Consider the following 15,783-nt stretch of genomic DNA (forward strand, 5'->3'; position numbering starts at 1 on the left):
ACATGAGGATATGAGGGTAGGATTTTGGGAGGTGCAATATCGGGAGGTGAGGTATCAGGAGGTGGTGGCTGGATATCAGGATGTGGTGGTAGGATACTGGGAGGTGAGACATCAGGAAGTGGAGGTAGGATATTGGAAGGTGTGATATCAAGATATGGTGGTAGGATATTGGGAGTTGAGATATCAGGTGGTGTAGGTAGAATTTCGGGATGTGATATATCAGGAGGTGGTGGCTGGATATTGAGAGGTGGGATATCAAGATGTGGTGGAAGGATATTGGGAGTCGAAATATCAGATGGTGGGAGTAGGATTTTGGGAGGTGGAATATCAGGAGGTGAGGTATTAGGAGGTGGAGGTAGGATTCCGGGAGGTGGGATATCGAGGGGTGAGATATAAGTAGGTGGTGGCTGGATATCAGGAGATATCAGGATGTGGTGGTAGGATATTGGGAGGTGAGACATCAGGATGTGGGGGTAGGATTATGGGAGGTGCAATATCAGGAGGTGAGATATTAGGAGGTGGTGGCTGGATATTGGGAGGTGGGATATCGGGAGGTGGGATATCAGGAGGTGGTGGCTGGATATTGGGAGGTGGGATATTGGGAGGTGAGATATCTGGAAGTGGTGGCTGGATATTGGGAAGTGGGATATTGGGAGGTGAGATATCATGAGGTGGAGGTGGGTTATTGGGAGGTGAAATATCAGGAGGCGAGATATCAGGAGGTCGGGTAATGGAGGTGAGAAAACAGGAGGTGGGGGGCAGGATTTGTTAGGTGGGAAATTGGGAGCTAATGTGCCAGGACCCTGCATTCACTATATCTGGTCTTTTACAGTACACAGAACATGGAAATGCAACAGTTTTAGTAAATATAAACTGCTAAATACATTTTCTCATCAGCAGTATATAGCAGTCTTATGACTTCTATCGGTGTCTGGTTAAAGCTTGTAGGAGGAGTTTTCATTCCGCTCTGACTGTCCTATCAGGCTGCTGAACCCCTGACCCTCTGTCTGGATAGTGCTGATTGGCCCTGTGCTGATCACATGCCCCCTCCCAAGAAAAAAAAAAACTCTCTGGCAATACACACCAAACTGAGCATGTGTAGCTTATCCCCTAGCCTTTGTTCTATCAGCAGATAGATTGGGGAGAGTGGAAGAAGGGAAGGATCAGAGAAGACAGGATCAAACAGCCTTTTTACACAATGCAGATTAACCCCTTAGGTTCCACAGTGAATATAACAAGCATGCTTTACTGCATATACAGACTGATTTTATTGTTAGTAACACTTTAAGATATCAGCAGGTGGTGGCAGGATATTGGTAGGTTGAATATCAAGAGTTGGGGTAAAAGATCGGGAGACTGGATATCAAGAGATGGGGCAGGATTTTGGAAGGTGGGGTATCAGAAGGTAAGGGTAGGATATAGGGAGGCTGGGGGTGGAATTTCAATGAGGGATGGGGCACCCCTTTATCTTGGCCATATCACTGTCAAGTTTCACAGCTTGTTAAGTGTGGAAAAATGCTTTAAGACAAATAAATGGCACCATGAGTAGACTGACTGAAAATGTCCATCTAGCCTGGTCAGAATTCTGCACCATGGGAACCCACCACCAGGCACATTGGCCTCTTATGTGTAAATACAAATTCTCGTTATCTCCTAAAATTATACACATACAGTAAACTCCAACTAATATCAGAAAGACCCATTTATTGTCACATATGCATATGAGGGGCAGGGGAGATCTGGGAGGAGATGAGATAACTGAGTAACTTGTGTAAAACCTTCAGAGATACAAACTTCATAGACACGTGTACAATCTATTGTATGTCCCAAGCGTCATATAAAGATCAACAAAGTAATCAATCAGTAATCAACAAAGTCCCAGCCGGAAGTGTATGATGAGAATTCTGTAGGAAATTGTGACATCATGTCCTCCAAGCCTAGGGGAAAGCGCAATATACAGCTGACCATGGGTGACACTGGCTTAAAGATAGCACATCACATCTTCTGATCAGGGAAAACACCTTCAGAATAAAGAGACAAAAAGCAATGACCACAATGGAAGGGATATTCTAAAGAGAGGATATAAGAAAGAGTTCTACTTACGATGGTTGTAATATAAGCAGACAAACAGGACGGTCAGGAACATCGACACCCCCAGGGCAACCATCAGGATATTGATGATAGTGAACAATCTCTGAGTAATGAAGTCCATGGTTGGAGGCATCATGGAAGAACTGTCTCTGGCTGTAGGACATTATAATAGGAGCGTAACAGATACAGAGTATATGGTCACTGTTTTACTTTATATATTTCTACTATGTTTATCTGGCTTGTAAAAGGGCTTGGCAATGGAATAACATTGTTAAAAATGACGATACATGAAGGAATGACCTGGGCACTAACATTTCAAGGTCAACTCTGCCAGCCAGACTGGTTGGAGGTCATCCTATGAAAAGAGTGGTAGTAAAGGGCCAAGCAGATCAAATGTGTTTGGGCGTTTTTACAAATGCACCAAAAATGCTTTTACTATTTCCAACCAAGCCCTGTATGATTTACAACATAGGTGACTGTATGGGGATATATTGGTCCACACGTCTGGTCACATAAACAGGATGACTTCAGTCAGCCCAGTCCATTTTGGATATAGTAGGATGGCCCGGTGCAGTCCAACCCTGTCTGGTCAGCTTTTTCCCTAAAGCATCCTGGATTGGTCATGCTGGAATAGTAAGTCCCAACATAGCTGTGTAGACAAATCCTACTTCCAATGATCTTTCTGTGACCTCCCTAGATGGAAAAGGTAAATATCTCACAATGGTAGTCACTGTCACCGAGCCATAGTGAACCCATGACCCTATACCTGCTGGTCTACCTGTCTGACCATAGTTCCATCAAATAGCCACAGATTTGGTGTGTGCTGATCAGGGGTGTTGCTAGGTCTACAAAAGAGCTGGGGCTAGAGCCCATAGCAGCGTAGTAAAGAAAGTCATAGGCTTGGGCGGGCATACACATGTCCCCAGAGAGCCCCCCGCTTACATCAGGGTCTCCAGAGAGCCCCCCCTTACATCACCTTACATCAGGGTCCCCAGAGAGCCCCCTCCTTACATCAGAGTCCTCAGAGAGCCTCCCCCTTCCATCAGGGTACCCAGAGGACCCCCCCCACTTACATCAGGGTTCCCAGAGAGGCCCTCTTACATTAGGGTCCCCAGAGAGCCTCCCCCTTAAATATGGGTCCCTAGAGAGCCTAGGCCTTAAAATCAGGGTCCCCAGAGAGCCTCTCCCTTACATCAGGGTCCCCAGAGAGCCCCCCCACTTACATAAGGGTCCCCAGAGAGCCTCCCCTCCCCTTGGGGACCCCTGCAGAGACTCTGGGCTATTGGCCTCAGATTCGGGGCTATAGCCCCAAAAGCCACCCCCAATGATCTTCTTGGTGGGTGTGTCCTTGAGGAAGTGCTCTGAATAATCTTACAGAGCAAATCTTGCTCTCAAAACAAAATATTCGAGATACATTGAAACCTTGGTTTACGAGTAATGCGGTTAACGACCTTTTTGAAAGAAGAGCAACTTTTCTTTTTAATTTTGACTCGGTTTGCGAGTGTTGTCTCGCAAAACGAGCAGAATTCAAGCTAATGGGCAGTGCAGTACCGCATTTGGCCAGAGGTGTGGGGGCACCGGGGACATTCGGAATGGTTCGGAGCCATTCAGAAATACTCAGAATGACTCGCAAATACTCAGAAACACTTGGAAATACTCCGTTCCTGAGTTTTTCCGAGCCTTTCCGAGTTCAGCCGAGCTGTCCCCGAGTATTCCCGAGGCTCTCCGGTGCCCCCCCCCCCACACCTCTGGCTACATGCAGTATTGCATGTAATAAAAGTCAATGCGGAACGAATTATCTTCGTTTCCATTGACTTCTATCTGGAAACTCGCTTAGATATGCGAGTGCTTTGGATTACAAGAATTCTCCTGGAACAGATTATGCTCGTAATCCAAGGTTCCACTGTAAATGGAAACAAGTTGTTGGTAACCTTGAGTCAGTGCTTCTCAGCTCTCTAAATACTACGAAGAGGCTCTCGCAGCTTTATATTTTTCCCAATCCTCACTATACACCGCTGAAACTGTACCATAAGGGAGCGCTACAATCCCCCTTATGTGGCAAATGCAGTACATGCCAGGATGACCTCATACATTTATTGTGGCGCTTCCCTAAACTTCATAGATGGGTGGGAAAAGTGGATATTATAAATATGGTTTTCTAGACCACCATTCCTTTAGACCCAAAATGTTGTATATTGGGCATCCTGGATGATTATGACTTAGCAGAATTTGCTAAGGCATCTACACTCACCAGTCCCTTTATTGCGTACACCTTGCTAGTACCCAGTTGGACCCCCTTTTGCCTTCATTCTTCGTGGCATAGATACAACAAGGTGTTGGAAACATTCCTCAGAGATTTTGTTCCATAGTGACATGATAGCATGACGCAGTTGCTGCAGATTTGTCGGCTGCACATCCATGATCTCCCAAAGGTGCTCTATTGGATGCACCAGTCTCGTCCTCCCACCAGTGCCGGCGTCTTCGAGGTGTGCCCCGGGCCAACCCGGACTCCCAGCCACCGCCCATGACCTAGAGGTGTGAGCCGCCGGCCGCACCACGAGACAGGCCGGTGCCCGCAGCGCTCTCTCTCCCACGCTGGGCTGACGTGCCGACTGGAGCATCACTAGGCACGCCAGCCGCCCGCTCTGGAATCCTGACAACGGAGGCTCATGCCGGGGAGAGCCCACCCTCCGTGGGCTCTGCCTGAGCTGGGGATTCCTTCCAGGCGCACCCCTTGCTGAAGCCAGAGTGCGCTTAGCAGGGGGGCCTGAAGGGTCCGATGGCAGGCTCCCATTGTGGCGCTGAGCCCGAGGGGTCCTATCGGGGCTAAAGCGCTCCGGAGGCCTAGACCTTCGAGCACGCGGTGGCGCAGGTCCCAGCCAGGGGGGACTCTGCTGGACCCCTTTCAGAGAAGCCATGACTTGGCTCTGCACCCACGCTGCGCCATGTACATTGGCCGCAGCCCGAAGCTAGGATAAAAAGTCTTCCAGCTCGCTCAGCAATTTGAAGGGGGAGAACACTAAACCCCAGGGATGTCGGATGTTCTTCTCCAGCTCCTTGAGACACTGTTGAAGCCCCACCCCCCTTCTGCAGCTAATACCTTATTAGCTACCCCCATGCACCTTTCCCCGGCCAATAGGGTGCCCCTTAACCTTACATACAAATACCTCCCTTAACCCCTTAGTTGTTAGGCTGGCCTTAACACCCTGTCATGTCCCCCCTCCGCTGACTGTGTTCCTGCTCAGCTACAGTCCTTTCTTTCTGTTTATGCTCAATAAACTTCTTGCTGATTACAATAAAATAAATAAAAAAATATTCACCTGTCACATTGAGGAATGTTCCGTTTCCCTCTCCAGATATTTCTTGGCCAAAATTAAATATAACTTCACAGTAATACATCCCGGAGTCTGAGAACTCCACACTGTGCAGGGTGATGAAGGCCGATCGTCCATGGATGAACTCATTGCTGTCCACTCTGGTGATCCTTCCATGGAAAAACTTGTTATTATTAGAGACCTCTGGTCCACTCCCCACCACGTGTCTGTACCACTTGTAGGACCCAATGGTAGCGTTCTTTCCAATGATATTGAAGTAACACAGTAAGGTGATAGAGCTGCCCTCAACAGCCCATATTACTGGAGTCTGCCACACGTGGATTATCTGCGATGGAAATCCTGACAGATAGCAGATATCAGTGTGACAAGACTATACTAGAGATAGATAGATAGATAGATAGATAGATAGATAGATAGATAGATAGATAGATAGATAGATAGATAGATAGATAGATAGATAGATAGATAGATAGATAGATAGATAGATAGATAGCCTATATTACCAAAAGTATTGGGACGCCTGCCTTTACACGCACATGAACCTTAATGGCATCCCAGTCTAAAGCCTCGTACACACGATCCGATTGTTGGCAGGGGATTGTGTGATGACAGACTGTTGACCTAAAATCCGACCGTTAGTACGCTCCTTCAGACAACTGTTGTCTAACTTTCGGCCAACAAATGTTGGATGGCAGGCTACTAGATTTTCGGAAGACAAACGGTCTGTTGTTAGATTTTCGTATCGTCTGTACACAAGTCCATCACACAAAAGTTTAAAGTACAAACACGCACGCTCGGAATCAATGCTCACCAAACACAAAATTAGCAGTAGGCGCTCAAAGAGTGGCGCTCAAGAGCTGAAATTCCTCATAGTACGTCACTACGTTCGTGTTTGTTGGCCGACAATTATGTACTGTTAGTATGCAAGACAAAATCCTGGCACACGCCCTTTTGACAAAAATCAGATGCTCGGTTGGCCAACAATCTGATCGTGTGTACCAGGCTTAAGTCCGTAGGGTTCAATATTGAGTTGGCCCACCCTTTGCAGCTATAACAGCTTCAAATCTTCTGGGAAGGCCGTCCACAAGGTTTAGGAGGGTGTCTATGGGAATGTTTGACCATTCTTCCAGAAGAGCATTTGTGAGGTCAGGCACTGATGTTGGACGAGAAGGCCTGGCTCTCAGTCTCCACTTTAATTCATCCCAAAGGTGTTCTATCGGGTTGAGATCAGGACTCTGTGCAGGCCAGTCAAGTTCCCCAAACTCGCTTATACATGTCTTTATGGACCTTGCTTTGTACACTGGTGCGCAATCATGTTGGAACAGGAAGGGGCCATCCCCAAACTGTTCCCACAAATTTGGGAACATGAAATTGTTCAAAATGTCTTGGTATGCTGATGCCTTAAGAGTTCCCTTCACTGAGGGCCAAACCCAACCCCTGAAAAACAACCCCACACCATAATGCCCGTCCACCAAATTATTTGGACCAGTGGACAAATCAAGGTCAAGAAAAGACATGGATGAGCGAGTTTGGGGTGGAGGAACTTGATTGGCCTGCACAGAGTCCTGACCTCAACCCAATAGAACACCGTTGGGATGAATTAGAGAAAATTGATGTCTTTCTTTTATAATTGGCTTGACTTACACACAGCAGCACCCCAATCGGATTAAAGTGATACTAAACATGCACTGTTTAATTTATATTCCTCCTTCTCTTTCTGTATGTGGATGATGGCGCTGTAATTATTTTAATATAATAAAAAAGCCAAGTACCTTTTTCCTAATCGATATACAGCAGTCACATGACCCGGCTCTCTCCCAGCCTTTCTGCAGGGAAACATAAGCAGGAGGAGCTTCTAGTCCTCTACTGCTGATCAAATGTTAAAGTAAAAGTTTAGTAAAAATAAATAATATCAATAAACTGTTTTAAATTGTCATAGAAATATATATTTGAAATCAAATCTTTATTTATTTTTTGGCAATAACATGGTGTGGGCGGATTTCTGTGAGCCACAGGCTGTGCCACGTCCCTCCAGCCTGTGTCTTATAAAAATAGGAGGGAGGTGAAGCCTCCATCAATCCATGTGTAATATCCCGCCCCCATTGTGTTTATCTGGTTAGTAGGCATGAAGGAGGAGATAGGGAGTGGGCTGTAATTTACCACTGTGTATACACCTACATGTGTGACTCTATAGTCACATGGGCTAATCAGTTTTGAAAGTGCATTTCACTAAGAATTTTGCATTAAATAATGAATGCAGCGTTTGTTCACTTGAGCGGTAATTACTGCATTTTTTTCATGCAATTATTTTAACGCATTGAGCTGGTTGCTAAGGAGCAGGTCAGGAAGATGGTCAGCGCATCCTTAACAACTAGTGACTCAGGATCTCCCCCCACTCCCCAATGCATATCAAGCCGTTCAGGGTTGGTATTGATTTTAAGGGGAACCCGACGCCAAAATTAAAAAAAACACTGTGGGGTCCCCCCCCACAATACATACCAGACCTTTACTAGACCTTTATCCCAGCATGCAGCCCGGCAGGTCAGGAAAGGGGGGAGGGGGGCAAGTGAGAGTAACAAGTCCTAGTTGCAATCTCAGAACAACCAATAAGAGGACAATATGCGACCGGTCTAAACTATGTGGCATGTTCACCAATGCCAGGAGCATGGCGGACAAGGTGGGTGAACTAGAGATACTGTTGTACGAGGAGGATTTGGATTTTGTGGGCATTTCAGAGACCTGGTACAACAGATCTCATGATTGGCTGGCAACCATTCAAGGGTATACCCTTTATTGCAGGGATAGAGAGGGTAAAAAAGGGGGAGGGGTATGCCTATATATCAAGAATAATGTACAAGTGAATGTGAGAGATGACCTCACTAAGGGAGCTACGGAGGAGGTGGAATCCTTATGGGTAGAGCTCCAAAGGGATGAAGCCTTTATCCCCCCACTCTCACTGGAGGAGTTCTTCCCCCGGCAGCTAGGAGAGTCCCTCAGCTCCAGCAGTGCTGGTCCCTGACTGGTTTCACCAATGTCACTCAATGGAGCGTACTTATTGGGATGCTCCAGTCCTGGATCGGCCTCCCTGGCACTTCCCCCTCTACCCTTCCTGACTGTCACCCATCTACTCTTTGCTAGTGCCTGCACCTCTTAGTCTCCACTCGCCTCTGTGCTGGCCCCTGCCGTGTACGTTCCTGGCTCTTCTTTAGTATGGAGGGTCTTCTCAGTGCTGACAATCGCTTACATTTTGCACAGCAGAATTCGCCCTCGATCGGATGATCAAGGAACGCATACATGCCGCAAGATGTACACTGAGTCGCATCTCCACACCCACCGGGCATCGCACCTACTAATTTTACCCTGTCCAAAACTTTTGACAATATAGTGTAAGATAGACAGATAGATAGATAGACAGACAGACAGACAGATAGATAGATAGATAGATAGATAGATAGATAGATAGATAGATAGATAGATAGATAGATAGATAGATAGATAGATAGATAGATATAGACAGATAGATGGATTGATAGAAATAAATGATTATAGAACTTTGAGTTACCTGAAGAGAAAGTCAAAATAATGAGCAGCAGACAGATAATCTTCATGGTTCGTTGTTCTCCAGTACAAGTCTATTAGTGGGATTCAAGCGGTAGACGAATTTTATAAACATTGTAGTCATATTGCTCTATGCGGTCAGTAAGAGGAAGCAGAGCGGACACTCTACTCTCCATGTGACCATATCACATTTATGTCATGTCACATACTTTGAGGTGTTCCATGGGGTCACCCACTATACCTATTCTCTATGTATTCATGTCTCAAAGTTGGGAGCTCAGCCAGTTCAGAGATCGGGAGAGTACTTTGTGGAGCAGCCTTGGTACACAGGTCTCTGTTTTTAACTTAACTATTGAGAAAAATGAATTAAGTACAGTATTTTTGTTCTGAGGAGCATTTACTACAGAGGCCCTCTGCTCACACTCATTTGGTGTCAGAGGCTCTGCACTGCTCCTGCACAACTAGGGCTGACATCTTAGGTCACCCACCTGCTGTTCCATATCACCTATGGCAGGTTACACATCTGTTTTTTTTTTTTTTTACTTTTACGTTACAAAATGACAAGCTCTGGGGTTTGAATGGGTTTGTTCACTCTATATACACCCGTATGCATGTAGGAATGGGCTAACTTATTCCCTAGCTAAGGGCCCTTCATTTTACTAGATGTGACCTGTTGTTCCTGCCCTTCTAGAAGGGCCCCATATTTTAAGTGGGTGGAGGGAGGAGTAAGGTGTACCTTGGAGAGGAAGAATGTAGAAGAGTGGTAAGTGGATCTGTGATCAGTTCCCTCAGTTTGGGTTCCCTAGTTTTGATTCTTGTTATAACAGACACCAAGCAATGACATAAAGAGTAGACACTGTACCAGAAGATATGGGTTCACTAACTTAATGCCGTGCCAATGTTTAGAAGTTGTACTCTTCATTGCAACTAAAGAAACTAGACTTGCATCTGGCTGGAAGAGGATGCCTGACACCCAAGAGGAAGTGTGTAAAATGGGCCAGTAAATTTAGGAAAAGAGGCCTGTATGGTATAGACTGAGACATTCCTTGTGTACCGTTGGACTGGGTTTTGGATACAAGGTACATGATGTAAACCAAGTTGGGTTTGGGAGTGGTGGTGGTCAGTGAAAAAAGTTGCACTCCTGCTGGTGAAGAAGTTGGCGGACCCTTCTATGGACCACATGTTGGGTGACTTGGGCCTACTTGTGATATGGGCCCCAGGTATTTGGTTGGACTGTCCAAGCCCTAACTCGGAAACACTGGGAAACGTAGATCTCTGCAACAAGAGCACTATTGACCACTACCATGCTGGAACAGGGGAATGGCGTAGTAGAGGGTTTTGAGTTAGTTGATAGCTCGGGACTGCATGGGCTGTGAGGCCAATTAGGACTGGGACAGTAGGCCCCTGGATAGCCCTTTGTTTGAGTGGGCCCCTAGCAGAGAGACAACTGCTTGCAATGGCAGGGGAACCGCCTACGTGCAGATTGTATTTCCATGTATAGTATAATTAGAAAGATACAAACACACTATAATCGACTTCTGGACCCGTACATCGCTGGACTTCAAGTGGTTATATTGAGATGATGCGGGTGTACTGTTTTTTTAGAGACGGCGGTCGGCTCTATTGTGAAAGCAATCTTAGCAGCTAACCAGCTGCTGGATTGCTTTTGCAAGCGGCGAGAGGGGATATCCCCCCTCCGTTGCCTTCTGCTGCTTTCTCTGGCTCTCCTGTCCCACTGGGAGACTCCAGGGACCAGCCAGCACTTCCGGCTGATTGGAGAGCCAAACAAAGCTTGGATCAGCTTTGATCTGCTCTCGGCTATGGCAAACCAGAAGGGATGTCCTGACATTACTTCCGATTTACACGGATGCCAACGACACCATTTAAAAAAAAAATCAAAATGCTTTTAAGGGCAGAGGGGGGATTTGGGGTCTTATAGACCCCAGATATCTCCATAAAGAGTACCTGTCACATGCCTATTGCTGTCACAAGGATGTTTACAGTCCTTGTGACAGCAATAAAAGTGTTAAAAGACAAATTAAAGCAACAGAGTAAAACTAAAATAAAATAAATTAATAATTAAAAGTGCTTGTGCGCAAAGGCAAATGAGAGCATCAGTCCCGCATACTAGCAAACAGCGATTGTCCCACACACGTGAGGTATCACCGCGAAAGTCAGATCATGGGCAGAAATTCTAGCACCAGGCCTCCTCTGTATATGTAGCCAGGAGCTGCTTATTACGCCTGCAATTCAGAGACATTTTGCTTTGTTATAAAGTGGGGTTGGCTCCCTCTAGTGTTTGCTGGACTCTATGTGTCATTTCCTTTTCTTATGACAAAGTGCAGAGCAAAGCATCGTGGGAGGTGTAGTTCAGAATGCTGAAGTTTCAATGCCAGCAGGACTGATCTGAACTACAATGGTAGGAGAGGATATAAAAGGGGCTGGAGCAGCCTACATTTGTCAGGTCACCTAGAGGCTGGGTGACAGATGCACACCGTTGGGATCAGGAGTGCACCTCAAGGTAGTGGACCCTACGGCTGACTGCTGCGGACTGAACCCTGGGAGGTCCAGGAAGCAGGTCTACTGGATCACTGACACAGATCCCACTGGGAGCTAGAGCATAGATTCCCCAGGGCACAGAGTCTAAGAGCCAGCAGGTGTTCACCAGAGCCTTTAATGGTAAGGATGGACTGCACTGCAGTCTGGCTCCAGGTCACGGCCCCCAGGGTCTCACAGCTCACGCTCACGGTAGACTATAGGAGAACAGGAAGGAGGCAGCAGGCTGAAACAACAAGGAAAGTAAGGGACAAGCCAAGGTCGGGGCCACAAGCAGACAAGGACAACAGAGTACACGCCAAGGTTCAGGGTCACAGGCAAACAGGGATGGTCGGGAACACGCCAAAGGTCAGGGTCACGAGCAGACAGGAATAGTTAAGAACAGGCCAAAGTCGGTAACAGGAATCAGATGTAGGAAACACAGCAAGTACACACAGAGGCTAACACAATGGTTGATCAGCACTGCTGGCTTGCAGTGCACAGGTTAATATAGGGTTCCCTGATAGGGTCTGGGGTGGGGCCATGCTTAGAGGAGAGGTTACAAAAGCAGTCAGGTGAGGGTCAGCTGGTCTCTAGAGATGAACACATGGAGACAGGTATGCTGATCGACAAACTCTATTGCATAACCATGACAAGAGCTTTCTCTTGGGACGCCGTTTGACTCTGCCAGCAGGAGGTCTGTGTGACAGTGAGCTGCTGTTGATTTGCGGCCTACATAGTGGGGAGCCATTCAGCTATACCCAGAGGGACCTCTGTGGACAGCATTGTGTCTTCCCTACAGTGGACCTGAAGGTGTTCCAGGTCAACCTAGATATGCCTGCACTTCAGATCCAAGTGGGCCACAGCGTGGCTTGGCAGGCGCCATTTCCCAGAGCCAGGATACAGAAAGAGTTCCTGATAGAGTCTTCTTCATCACCTACATCGTTGCCAGCTGTATCTGAGTTCCGGAGTGGTGAGCGGGCATAGCCCATCTTGTTGCTTAAAGGGGTTGTAAAGGTAAAAGTGTTTTCACCTTAATGCATTCTATGCATTAAGGTGAAAAAACTTTTGACAGTACCGCCGCCCCCAGGCCCCCCGTTTTACTTACCTGACGCCTGGAATCTTCGCTGCTCGTCCTCGTCATCTTCATTGCAGCTCAGCCTGGTCGCTGATTGGCTGCAGTGGATGGATTGAAAGCAGCGCAGCCATTGGCTCGCGCTGCTGTCAATCACATCCGATGACGCGGCGCGCCGGGGGGCGGGGCCGAGTGATACAGCGAGTGGCTATAGCCGCCGGCTGTATCACGGGAGCGCGCCCGCAAGCACTCACCACCATGCGAGGGAGCTCGCATTAAGGTGGTAAATGCTTGCGGGGAGGAGCTGAAACAGCCACCGAGGGACCCCAGAAGAGCAGGTTCGGGGCCACTCTGTGCAGAACGAGCTGCACAGTGAAGGTAAGTATAACATGTTTGTTATCCCCTTCCCGCCGACCGAACGCACATATGCGTCCTCGGCTTTCCGGGGTTATACCGGGATGATGCCCGCAGCTGCAGGCATCATCCCGGTACCGTTGTTTTCAGCGGGCGATCGGCTACCCGAATATACCACCGATGCGGCTAAAAGCCGCTCGGCTGTTATACCGGAGGAGCGGGAGGGGACATCCCCCCCCTCCCGCCGCCTCCCGCCGCTGTTACCGGGCCTCCCGTGCGATCGGGAGGCCCGGTGTCCATTCGGGAATCTCCGGCGGCTGGGGGCGGGCTGGAACGAAGCTGTGAGCGGCTTCGTTCCAGCCTTCTAATTGTAAACGCGGAAGCGACGTCATGACGTCACTTCCCGTTTACTCGGCTGCCAATGGCGCCGAATTTAAAAAAGTACACAGTATTCAGAATCGCCGTTTTCAGCGATCTGAATACTTTGAAGTGTAAAGGAGGGAGTCTTTTAGACCCCCCATCCCTCCATAAAGAGTACCTGTCACCACATATTACTGTCACAAGGGATGTTTACATTGCTTGTGACAGCAATAAAAGTAAAAAAAAAAAAAAAAAAATTTAAACACAATTTATAAAAGTACAAAAATAAATAAAAAAAAAAAATTTTTAAAGCGCCCCTGTCCCCGCGAGCTCGCGCAGCGAAGAAAACGCATACGGAAGTCGCGCCCGCATATGTAAACGGTGTTCAAACCACACATGTGAGGTATCGCCGCGATCGTCAGAGCGAGAGCAATAATTCTAGCCCTAGACCTCCTCTGTAGCTCAAACCTGGTAACCGTAAAAAATTTTTAAAGCGTCGCCTATGGAAATTCATAGGTACCGTAGTTTGTCGCCATTCCACGAGTGCGTGCAATTATAAAGGGTGACATGTTTGGTATCTATTTACTCGGCGTAACATCATCTTTCACATTATACAAAAAAATTGGGGTAACTTTTCTGTTTGGATTTTTTAAAATTCATGAAAGTGTCACTTTTCCAAAAATTTGCGTTTAAAACACCGCTGCACAAATACCGTGTGATAAAAAATATTGCAACAATCGCCATTTTATTTTTTAGACTCTCTTCTAAAAAAATATATATAATGTTTGGGGGTTCTAAGTAATTTTCTAGCAAAAAATACGGATTTTAACTTGTAAACACCAAATTTCAAAAATAGGCTTAGTCATGAAAGGGTTATTTAAAAAAAAAAAAAAATTACCTTTACAACCCCTTTAAAGACACTGCTTTCAGACATCATTCACACAGTTCAGCTTGGTGGTACTTGTAGTTCCACGGGAAGTCAGTTCTTATTTTAATAAAACACTGAAAGCAGACATCCATGCCTCGTTCACATTATTGATTCTTGCAGCTATAGTATAGTATAGTATAACACCATTAGGATCATATCAGAGGAAGTTACAATACAACAAGGATACCATAAAGTTCTGCCAAATTTGCTATACCCTTTTATCAAGGATTACCTTACTTACAACACAACAAGGCTAGCTGAAGACATCCGGATTTCAAGGAATACCCTTTTAGCTTTTGTTATTCTTTTCCTCATCTGCTTTCATTGCATTGGACTTCATTTAAAGGGAGCCAGACAAATTTGAATATAATAGTCTGCATATTGTTTCAATGGCCTATGGGTTGAGAAGACAGAAGGGAGGAGCCTGACATGAAATATGTAGTGCCAGCTTTCTACCCTCCTGCTGACCTGTTCAAATAGGTGTTTGTGATTGGGTTAATATCTGTGTTCAATTACAGTTAAAGGAATTTTATATCACTATTTTGTCTTTTTGTCCATAAGTATAGATACGTATTTGTAAGAGTGCCTTTTTACTATCTTACAGTGTTGAGATATACTTATGTTTGTGTTCTCACTAATACAGTAAACAAACTCGAACTGTTCTTTTAACTACTTGCCGCCCGCGCAATAGCCGAAAGACAGCTACAGCGCGGGCCCCAATTGCCGGGAGGGCATCCATGGACGTCCTCCCGAGCAAACGCTGTCTGCGGGACCCTGCGGGTTGCGTGCTGCGCGCTCTGTGATCACTGAGTCTATGAGACTCGGCTGACCACAAATCAGAGTAAGGGGTCGATCCGGGCCCCTTACCATGTGATCAGCTGTCAGCCAATGACGGCTGATCACATGATGTAAACAGAAGCTCGGTAATCTGTATTTTTGTTTTCCCGCACGCTGTCAGCGTGAGGGGAAAAAAAAGCTATTCACCGGCTTCTGTCAGAGGGACATCGGTCCCTCACACAGAAAGCCGCGGCTGCATTTTCTGTGCCCACCAGTGTCAGCTGCCAGTGGCCACTGTGCCACCTACCAGTGCCACTGATCAGTACCCACCAGTGCCACCTACCAGTGCCCACAGTGCCACCTACCAGTGCCCACAGTGCAACCCATCAATGCCCACCAGTGCTGCCAATCAATGCCCATCAGTGTCTCATAATCAGTGCCACAGATCAGTGTTGCCTATCAGTGCCACCTACCAGTGCCCACAGTGCCACCTACCAGTGCCCATCAGTGCCACCCATCAGTGATCATCAGTGCCACCTATCAGTGCCCTTCAGTGCCATCTATTAGTGCCCTTCAGTGCCACCCATCAGTGCCAACCATCAGTGTCCATCAGTGCCAACCATCAGTGCCACCCATCAGTGCCACTTCTCAGTGCCATCTATCAGTGCCGCCTCATCAGTGCTTATCTGTGCCACCTATCAGTGCCCATTAGTGCTGCCTTATCAGTGCCAATCAGCACAGTCTCATCAGCGCACATCAATGAAGGAGAA

General features: G+C 46.9%; 2 protein-coding genes across 4 annotated transcripts in view; both read right to left on the reverse strand.

The window, feature by feature from the left end:
- The window catches only part of LOC141102383 (natural cytotoxicity triggering receptor 3-like), a 256,469-nt gene that overhangs the window by 239,887 nt on the left and 799 nt on the right, over window positions 1-15,783 (reverse strand). The window lies entirely within an intron of this gene.
- LOC141102382 (natural cytotoxicity triggering receptor 3-like) lies at window positions 1,308-9,046 on the reverse strand. Its single transcript, XM_073591338.1, has 4 exons — window positions 8,989-9,046; window positions 5,412-5,765; window positions 2,104-2,244; window positions 1,308-2,021 (listed from the first exon to the last, which is right to left on the reverse strand). Exons 1-4 carry the CDS (start codon window positions 9,032-9,034, stop codon window positions 1,996-1,998), a joined length of 567 nt encoding a protein of 188 aa, XP_073447439.1. The 5' UTR covers window positions 9,035-9,046; the 3' UTR covers window positions 1,308-1,995.

Source organism: Aquarana catesbeiana, linkage group LG07 (assembly GCF_042186555.1).
Source record: "Aquarana catesbeiana isolate 2022-GZ linkage group LG07, ASM4218655v1, whole genome shotgun sequence".
NCBI lineage: Eukaryota > Metazoa > Chordata > Amphibia > Anura > Ranidae > Aquarana > Aquarana catesbeiana.